This window comes from Miscanthus floridulus, unplaced genomic scaffold (assembly GCF_019320115.1).
Source record: "Miscanthus floridulus cultivar M001 unplaced genomic scaffold, ASM1932011v1 fs_401_2_3, whole genome shotgun sequence".
NCBI lineage: Eukaryota > Viridiplantae > Streptophyta > Magnoliopsida > Poales > Poaceae > Miscanthus > Miscanthus floridulus.
Genome location: NW_027096705.1, coordinates 28,448 through 38,834, shown reverse-complemented (window position 1 = coordinate 38,834; position 10,387 = coordinate 28,448). Strand labels below are relative to the sequence as shown.

Below are 10,387 nucleotides of genomic sequence, written 5' to 3'. Positions count from 1 at the left end.
ACAGCATGACACGTGTTAGCCCAGGATTAATTCAGCCTTTTTCCATTTTTAGAAATAGATTTAAACTTCGGGAATTCATAACTAATTCATATGACCTCAGAAAAATATGAAACCAGGACCAAAATTCATCTAAAATCGAGCCCTACGCAATGAACCCATGTTTGAGTGCATTTGGCTCATTTGAATTTTCATTGCTCCTTTGTGCTATTCTATAGATGTCGCTAACGCGACTATAATGCGATCGTTTGCAGACTCGGAGGAGCACCAGACCGACGAGGATTGTGAGTACCATGAGGAGTATGGAGATGACTACACTGAAGGTGCCACAACCCACCCAATCTCGTAGCACCAATTACGCATGGCTAATATAGAACTGCTATCGCTTTACTTTACTGCTACAGTCATATTATGGTAGGACTTGCATGGTAGTATGCTTACTTGATGGCCTTTACCTTGGCGCAACCTTACCCCTGCATACCTTGCTATTAGGTTAGACACACGCTTACTGCTATATATATTTCATTACTTATACTTCTACTATGCTTATACTACGTGCATGGTGGAAACTGGTGATACCTGGACTATGGGGAGAGTGCTGCGTGTGAGACTTGGGTGTGTGGAGGGTGAGGGTTGTGTCGACCAAGTTGGAGTATACGACGAGCCTGGGGCAAGTCTTGCTATGGGGTGCTACCTGGGCACCCTTGGAAATGGATACCTGTGGTGGGTAAATGGTATATGAGGTGGTCCTAGGTGTGAACCTGTGATGGGAGGAGCCCGGGATGGAGGTGCTGTGGTGGCATGGTAAACGGAAACCCTGATGGAGACATTCTAGCCTGGTCAACCCTAAGGACTTACTAGTACTCAGATTCACCGGGAAGCCTTATGTACCACTCGCCCTATATGGTGCGGGACGGCTGGACTACTTGGTAGGATATTGCCACTACTGCTAGGTTGATAGCGGACAGTGTAAGGAGGTACGGGGTGCGGAGGATTTCCCCCACACCCTTCTGAGACTTCATGGAGACCTTGTGGACCTAGCTCATGACTCACAGTTTCAGCCACCCCAGACTAGACTTGGGGTGAACCAGGGCTGAATGGTAGAGTGGCATTATCCTAGGCTAGCAAGCGGCCGGAATCAGCCTAGTTGATGACGGTCAGCAAGGAAGGCGTATCTTGTGGTTATGTAAAACCTCTGCAAAGTGTATGGTTGATCGATCGATACATGTGCCGACTTGTCAGCTATGGACCTTTCCTGGGTTTCGCTTAAACTAGATAGCGAGATGAGTCCTTCTCTTCTTCCCCCGTGAGAGAGTGTTCGGTCGTAGCCAGGGGCTACGGGCCTTGAGACAGTGCCGAGAGGGAGTTGGCCTGTCGACTGAGCGATGGTATGGTATGGTGTGGTGATGGTGGGGAGATGGTGGTATATCGATCCCAGGATCGAAACCTGGCTCGGAAAAGGGAATGGAGTGGAATGTGTGTGGGAATGGTGTTAAGACTTGATGAACTATTGTTATATACTTGATATGCTAATGCATAGGAAACCCCAGCCTTATAGGTTCCTTTTTACTATATCCAACTTGCATCCAATTTCCACAAAGCAATGCTCATAGGGTTGGGAGTGGCCAGTACAAACCGTACTGATACCTTTTGGCACACAGGTTCTGTTGAGGAGTTTAGCTCTGAGGAGTTTGACGGATGAGGGGTTCGTGCCTACGCTCGAGTTTGGCGATCTTATCTTCAAGCTGTTCTGAATGAATGCTACTTTTGATTCCGCCAATGCGGTGATGTAATAATTTATGTAATTCCGCACTATTTGAACTCTGATATTATCATTGTATGGATGTGATATTCATCTGGAATTTGGGTAATATGATCTACCACGGTCTTATTACACTTCAACTCAGTGGATTTCCCATCGTGGAAATTGGGGTTGTTTCAGACGTGCTCAAATTTGGAGTTTTCCCCTCCGCCGTGCCATTAAGGCCGGGTTCAGCCATGGCCGAGGGCAACCACACACCGCACCATCCCACACCCAGCCAACTGCGCAACAAGCTTCACCACCACCTCCACTACACCCTACATGCCTCACTTGCACCTCTACCACCTCGCTGGTGCTGCTGACGTGGCCGCGCCATCGTGGAGCGCCATCGTCTCCCACTGACCGCACATGGCCAGCCCTGCTTGGGGTATCTCCGACCGAACCATCACCGTAGTCGTGACCAGGGTAAGCTAGTGATGTTCTCATGCTAGTCAGTAGCTGCGAGGTGGCCTAGGATGGCTGGTATGGTCATGCCACCGTCGCATGCGGCCGCTCACTATGGCCGTCACTGATGCAAGCTCCGCGCGCTACCGTAGCTTCGGCTAGTGTAGACGCTAGGGCTGTAGGTGCAGGTCGGCTCGCTAGCTGGGTCGGGGCAGGTCCTGATTGGCCAGCGTGGCCGTCCAGTGCCACGTCTACCGCGGCGACACGCACAGGGGTGGCTAGGGACCTGGCCGTGGTAAAGGTGATAGATTGCAGGGTCTTGTTCGCATAGTCTCTCTCTTGGGAAATATTGCCGTGGACTGTGGGTTGATTCAGTCTTAGCGCGGGGGCGTTTTTGCGAAGTTGGTAGCGTGCGCGTGGGTCACCCAGTCGTGGGCCGCCTCATGGTGGGCCGCGTGGTGGTGGGCCGCGGTGTGGGATTCGTTTTCCTTTTCTTAAGGAATTAGAAATAGCTTTATATTTTAATTTCTGAGCTGAACTTTGAAAATTAATATCAATTCGTATAGATGTCAAAAAATTGTGAAACCAATTTTGTTAGGTTCCTAAAATCATGACCTATCTGATAATGTATTTTGTTCACTTAGTTTCATAGAATTTTCTAGAGTAGACAAAGTAATTTAAAGCACTTAAAATGGGTAAAATAAGAACTTGTAGGAATTATTGTGATGAATTGGTAGAAGTACTGGCCCTGAAATTTTTATAGTAGATTCATAAGGTGCTCACTGTAATTTTTGTAGTCCCATAGGAATTAGTTTGTTAAGGTAACTAAATGAGCCCTAGTCCGAAAATATATAGTTAATCAATCAAATGTCAAAAATAATTGAGGGTTTGTAGAACAAAAACATTTTTCAAAACAAGCATTACTTGGCGATGTGGAAACATAGGCTAGTACATTAGTCATTAAGCTAGCTCGTTAGCTTGTGGAGCGTAATCATATTATAGAGTTGTTGTTACCATTGATTAATTGCGTCTCTACGTTGCATCCACATATATCATAATAGGAACAACGATGAATCGTGGAGTTGACCGAGGTAGCAAAGAAGATGGTGCCTTGATGATCGTGTCACAATGATGAAATGCTAACTTTTGGTTATATCTTACCCAGACAAGCCCCGGTGCATAACCCCTATTATTCTGCACATTATTTCATGCTTGTGCATTAAGTTTGAGTTGAATGAAACCCACTTGCATATATATATCCTTATCCTATGAGTTTTACTAGTATGATAGGATCGTGTATATTGCTATGCTACAGGACTCCGGTAGAAGTCGAGTTATTGCAGGCGCTGGCGGAGCAGCAGTGGCGGGTGGTGCCTCGAAGAGCAGCGGTGCTGCAATGGCCGGCAATGTCGTAGGTGGTTGCTGTCGGCGAGTGTATACCTACATAACCGGAGGCCGATAGTGGGGCAGTCCTCCAGCAGGATCCCTGAACTGATGTCTTGGACCAGCTACAGAGGCGTTTGGGGCCAACTCTTGGCCTGGACTAGGTGCCACGCCTAGACCTGGCTATTGTCGATGACCAGCCGCTGGGGGTGCACCACACTTCCCTCGACCGGAGCCACTATGCCGCCACTCATGGCTGAAGATGCAGCCGAACCAGTGCTTGGTGTGACCACTAAAGGACCAGCGGAGCCAGAGACCGCTGTGGGGAGGGCGCTAGGAATCACCTGATCAACATCTATATTATCCAAAAAATCATAGACACTCAATGGTGCCGGTGACTTGCGCGAAAAAGGAAATTGTTGCTCGTCAAAGACCACATGACGGGAGATAATAACGCGATTTGTGGAGAGGTCAAGGCAATGATAGCCTTTGTGGTTATTGGGAAAGCCAAGAAGGACACACTCCGTAGAGCGCGGTGCGAGTTTATGGGGCATGGTGGCGAAAAGATTAGGGTAACAACGACACCCAAAGACACGGAGGTGATCATGTGGGTGGTGTACCAAAAAGAGCTTGATGGGGAGTGTGGTTTTGAAGGGTTTTGGTGGGGTGAGGATTAAATAAATGAGTTGCAGTGCGAAGAGATTCAGCCCAATATGCCGGCGGCATAGAGGCTTGAAATAACAAGGTGCGCATGATATTATTGATAGACCGAATGACACGTTCGGCCTTGCTGTTTTGTTGGGATGTGTGAGGACAAGAAAGGTGAAGATGAATACCTTGTTGAAGGAACAAGGAGCGGGCTGCATTGTTGTCGAATTCATGACCATTGTCGCTTTGAATAAATTGTATACAGCAATTGAAATGAGTGAGCACATAGCTATGAAAATTGGGCAAAGTATTGAATTTTTCAGATTTCAATTTAAGCAAAAAAGTCCACAAACAATAGTGAAATCATCCAAACACACAAGATAGTATTTGGAACCGGATATGGTCATAATAGGAGACGTCCACAAATCACAGTGGATTAATTCAAAGGGTTTAGAAGCCCTTGACAAGGAAGTAGAAAAAGGCAAAAGATGGTGACAACCCAACTAACAAGCATGGCACAAAGAGGTGTCATGTTCGCTGGGAATAACAGAAATAAAGTTATTTGAGGGCAAGCGGGAGAGGACTTGAACGCCGGGATGCCCCAACCGCTGGTGCCAAATGGTCTCTAGGGCAGCGAGCAGGACACGAGGATGTGAAGTGGACTTTGGAAGGAGCAAGTAAAGATCTCCAGAGCTATCATAGCGGTGGAGTACCGTCTTGGTTTGGAGATCCTTCATAGATAAACCAAAAGGATCAAATTCAACTGAACATGAATTATTTGTGGTAAATTTGCGAACTGAAATAAGATTAGCTATGAGTTGTGGAGACATAAGAACATTAGAAAGATGAAGAGGATGGTATGAATTGGGAAGTAAAGTATGACCAGAACAAGTGATATGTAAGCAGGTGCCATTACCAATAATGATGTTGGAATTGGGGTGAAGCGAGGAGCTGATGGAGGAGAGATTACTAGAGGGTGAAGAAAGATGCGAGGACGCACTCGAGTCCATATACCTGTAACATCCTCGGTGTTACCACTTTAACAACTTGCTAAGCTTTGTCATGAGCCTCATGTTTATGTGTTAATGCATGTGATAAAGTATGGAGATCACTTTCTGTAACTCGAACGATCAACAGAAATGCGAAACGAAAGTTGATTCAATAGTCATGTTATATCACTTAGGGTTTAAAACTAATTTTTATTAAGCAAAAATGCTATGAAACATGTATGTGATACTTAAATAAAGTTTGATGTACAAACTTTGTAGATGATAGTTAAATACTTGTGGTCGAAAAATAATATTACTAGCTAATATTTTCACTAGCTTAGAAATCGCAATTGGAAACCAAATTCAGCTCAAAAACTTAGGAATTTTCAAGTTTGTCAACAGCCAGACACTGCTATGTTTAGCAATTTATCGTGAGATTAGGTTAAGGAATAGTGAAGTATTATGGCTGGTTTTAGTACACTAATGGACCACCTAAGGTGTAGCAAAGTTGGTTTGGGGGTTGTAGCAATTGGCTAGAGGTTTTGAACGCTTTAAAAATCATGCACAACGCGTTCTCGGCCGACTTCCCAGTCTGTGCGTGGTCACTGGGCCCGCTGCCCCGATGTCACGGCGTCGGCACATGCACGCGCGCGCAGCCACGCGCTGGCCAACCACTACTATCGTAGGCTGCCTACTTGGGTGCCCCAGCTAGCCGTCAATGCGAGCCATCGCGCCCTGCCCCCCTATGCCTGGCTGCCTACCATGTTGTGATGCTGCCGCCACCGTCCTGTCACCATGCTGCATGCTTGCTCACTACGACGTGCCTCGATGCCACTGCACCGCCATGTGCTCCTGCACCGTGTCGTTGCTGCCTTACTACCACACACGTGGGATGCCTCCTTATGGCACTGTCGGCCCACCATAAATGGCGCTGCGGCGCGCGGACCAGAGCCAGCCGTGGCTGCTTGTGCTCGTCGCTTGCACCTAGCGGGTGTACCCCGGTTGTGACGCCCATGTCCTGCCAAAGAGCACCAGTCGCGTCACTGCACGTTGTTGTTTCCACCACTGCGCCCTCCCCTGTTTCCCGCCATAGTCATGTCGTGACCCCGGTGAGCAAGAGCGCAGGAGCTTGCCTTCAATCTTGTGTGCTCGTGTCTCTGCCTTGGCATCCGTGTGCCAACTGTCCCCACCCTGCCTTGAATTATGTCATGACGTGCTCCAATTTGGAGTTTTCCCGTCCGCCGTGCCATTAAGGCCAGGTTCGGCCATGGCCGAGGGCAACCACACACCGCACCATCCCACACCCAGCCAACTGCGCAACAAGCTTTGCCACCACCTCCACTACACCCTATGCGCCTCACTTGCACCTCTACCACCTCGCTGGTGCTACTGACGTGGCCACGCCATCATGGAGCGCCATCGTCTCCCACCGACCGCACATGGCCAGCCCTGCTCGGGGTATCTCCGACCGAACCATCACCGCAGTCGTGACCAGGGTAAGCTAGTGATGTTCTCATGCTAGTCAGTAGCTGCGAGGTGGTCTAGGATGGCTGGTATGGTCGTGCCACCATCGCATGCGGCCGCTCACTATGGCCGTCACTTCTGCAAGCTCCGCGCGCTACCGTAGCTTCGGCTAGTGTAGACGCTAGGGCTGTAGGTGCAGGTCGGCTCGCTAGCTGGGTCGGGGAAGGTCCCAGTTGGCCGGCGTGGCCGTCCAGTGCCGCGTCCGCCGCGCCAACGCGCGTAGGGGTGGCCAGGGACCTGGCCGTGGTAAAGGCGATAGATTGCAGGGTCCTGTTCGCATAGTCTCTCTCTCGGGAAATAGTGTCGTGGACTGTGGGTTGATTCGGTCTTAGCGCGGGGGCATTTTTGCGAAGTTGGTAGCGTGCGCGTGGGTCACCCAGTCGCGGGCCACCTCGTGGTGGGCCGCGTGGTGGTGGGCCATGGTGTGGGATTCGTTTTCCTTTTCTTAAGGAATTAGAAATAGCTTTATATTTTAATTTCTGAGCTGAACTTTGAAAATTAATATCAATTCGCATAGATGTCAAAAAATTGTGAAACCAATTTTGTTAGGTTCCTAAAATCATGACTTATCTGATAATGTATTTTGTTCACTTAGTTTCATAGAATTTTCTAGAGTAGACTAAGTAATTTAAAGAACTTAAAATGGGTAAAATAAGAACTTGTAGGAATTATTGTGATGAATTGGTAGAAGTACTGGCCCTAAAATTTTTATAGTAGATTCATAACAATATTAGGTGCTCACTGTAATTTTTGTAGTCCCATAGGAATTAGTTTGTTAAGGTAACTAAATGAGCCCTAGTCCAAAAATATATAGTTAATCAATCAAATGTCAAAAATAATTGAGGGTTTGTAGAATGAAAACATTTTTCAAAACAAGCATTACTTGGCGATGTGGAAACGTAGGCTAGTACATTAGTCATTAAGCTAGCTCATTAGCTCGTGGAGCGTAATCATATTATAGAGTTGCTGTTACCATTGATTAATTGCGTCTCTGCGTTGCATCCACGTATATCATAATAGGAACAACGATGGATCGTGGAGTTGACTGAGGTAGCAAAGAAGATGGTGCCTTGATGATCGTGTCACCATGATGGAATGCTAACTTTTGGTTATATCTTACCCAGACAAGCCCCGATGCATAACCCCTATTATTCTGCACATTATTTCATGCTTGTGCATTAAGTTTAAGAAGTTGAATGAAACCCACTTGCATATATATATCCTTATCCTATGAGTTTTACTAGTATGACAGGATCGTGTATATTGCTATGCTATAGTACTCCGGTAGAAGTCGAGTGATTGCCTGTCACTCGCGAGAGATAGGAAAGATTTTATTGTTGTTGTTATATTACTATCACATAGAAAATATATGAATGATAATTGGAGACCGGACAGAATGGTACTTGGATCTGGACTTGGTTTGGCATTCGAGTGAGGCTCGGATTGCGCTTGTTCTGCCTGTGTCGGTTAAGGACCATCCGTTGTATTGGATTCTAGTCGGGTCATAGACTTATTATCCTAAACACATACTTGTTTATGGGAGTAGGGAAGACTTGTTGCTCTCTTGTCGTGGGTTTTGGCTCTTTTCGGACCGACTGATTGGAGGTGGGGATGGTGGAGGTCTAAGCACCACACTGGTCCGAGACTCAGGTGTGGGGGCTTGGAGTCCAAGTTTGGACGGGGACCTAGACCCCTTGACAGGAGAGTAGTGGGTTGGTCCTGCTTGTGCCTAGGGTACAAGCGGGGCGTGTGTTTCAGGGTACTCAGCTGGGCACATTGATTCATGAATCTTCGGGTAATCCGGTATGACTTATCTACAATCTAGCACAGTAGTAAGAACTGGAATATGAAAGATGGAAAAATGGTTCTGATTGCTTACCACCTGCTTGAAAGTAGCACAGGTGCTTATATAGAATGGTTAGTGAATGAACTAGTGGTGACTGCTAATGAAATTGAATATAAGGACGCACTTTTAGTAATGCTTCCTATAGATGCAATAACCCACAAGCCAGATAGCCTTGCATATCCTTGGAGTCTTTTTTCATCCTAGCGGGTAAGTCTTGCAGAGTACAATTGAGTACTCAGGGTTGTTCTACCCTGTTACAGGTGACAGGAACATGTGGAGCTGACACTTGTGTGTGGAAACGTCCTGGTGGTCCTTAACGTTGCGGACATAGAGTTTATTTAAAACATCCACCCAAAATGTTTTACAATAGAAAACTTATAACCTGTTATGATGTATATAACGAATCATCATGTTAATGTTTAACTTGTCATTAAATGGTTTTATTTTCGCTGAAACTCTGGTAGCATGGTTATATTTCGCTGTTATAAACAATAAATATTATACTCTGATGTTGCATGGAAAGTGATGTAAGAAATGTCTTAAGAATGTTGTAAGCTTTATTCTCTCATTTGTGATCCTAATGGAAAAAAATGTGGATTTTCGGGTTCTCCCTTGGGGTGTGCTCGATAGAATTGCGTAATTTAGTATCCTCCCTTGAGTACTTAGTGTCTAATGGAAGACAAGTACTCCTAGAAGGCATTAGATTTGGCGGTTCTGCCACAATACCAATTTGCGTCGAGCTGCTGCAGCGTCATTGTGTTCAAAACATTTGCTAGGGCGGCCTAGTTCCAGGACGCCGACGGGTCCGGGGCACTGCCAGGACCATAGGAGTCGTAGGGGTAGGCGCTGTAGAGGTAACCGGGCAGAGGAGCAGCAGCGAGATGTGCCTGAGCAGCACCCAAAAACGGTGGCGGTGGACGGGGCTGCTGCTGGTGGAATGATCCAACGCCTGGGCAGGCGCCAAGGATGCCTTGGCCCAGCATCGGCCACCAGCCACATTTGGAAGTTGTCGCTCCATGGATTAGTCCATGGATGGGGGGCACGCCAAGAGTTGTTGCCACATCCCTTGCCCTTGATGTGGCCTCAAAGGTGAGACGGAGGACGAGAGGCCGATGGTGCTGCTAGGGTAGCAGTGAAGGCCGCTGCCGCCGGTGGTGGAGCGCGAGGAGGCGCAGGGGCGCCTCATGGCACGGTGAAGGCTGTAGCCGAGGTGGACGCCGGGAGCTCAGACTCCTCCAAGGCAAGCAGCGACTGAGCCTCAAGGAATGAGGGCAACGGAGTCTTTGTCTTCAGGATGGAGGCCATGCCACGAAGGGGCTCGTTGACGCCGCGAAGAAGGGCACGCAGCAGCGTGGAGTCGTTGACGGGCTGTTTGAGATCAGCAAGCCCGTCAGCGAGGTCCTTAAGTCACTGGGCGAACTCGAGCACCGGAAGATCGCCCTGGGAGAGAGCGCGAAACTTGGCCTCAATAGTAATCGCACATGAGTCCTTGTTGTTGAGGAAGAGGTTGGCCGCCTTGGTCCAGATGGTGTGAGCCGAGGCGCCGGTCTCCATGATCAGCCGCATCATGCGAGGTGATGACGAAGAATAGATCAAGGAGCGGATGGAGCAATCAATTGCCAACCAGGAGGCATCGGGATTTTTGGGCGCCGGGGTGCCATCGATGTGGGATGAGGCACCAAACTTGCCGACAAGAGTTTGGAAGAGTTCACGCCAGGTGGAGTAGTTGGGTGGATCAAGTTCGAGGCAAAGGGGATATGATTTTTGACATTGATTGTGGTGAGCGCGGAAGCG

The 10,387-nt window shown here is 47.9% G+C and overlaps 1 protein-coding gene across 1 annotated transcript; it reads right to left on the bottom strand.

The window, feature by feature from the left end:
- Positions 1-9,775: 9,775 nt before the first annotated feature.
- Positions 9,776-10,159, bottom strand: LOC136531643 (uncharacterized). The gene is made up of 2 exons (XM_066524289.1): positions 10,022-10,159; positions 9,776-9,961 (listed from the first exon to the last, which is right to left on the bottom strand). Exons 1-2 carry the CDS (start codon positions 10,157-10,159, stop codon positions 9,776-9,778), a joined length of 324 nt encoding a protein of 107 aa, XP_066380386.1.
- Between the last annotated feature and the right edge of the window lie 228 nt (positions 10,160-10,387).

Bases quoted from the DNA above. Each gene is read 5' to 3' on its own strand.
- LOC136531643 (XM_066524289.1), bottom strand. From the start codon at position 10,159: ATGCGGCTGATCATGGAGACCGGCGCCTCGGCTCACACCATCTGGACC. The intron at 9,962-10,021 runs GTGCTCGAGTTC...GATCTCAAACAG, and splicing joins TCTCCCAGGGCGATCTTCCG to CCCGTCAACGACTCCACGCT.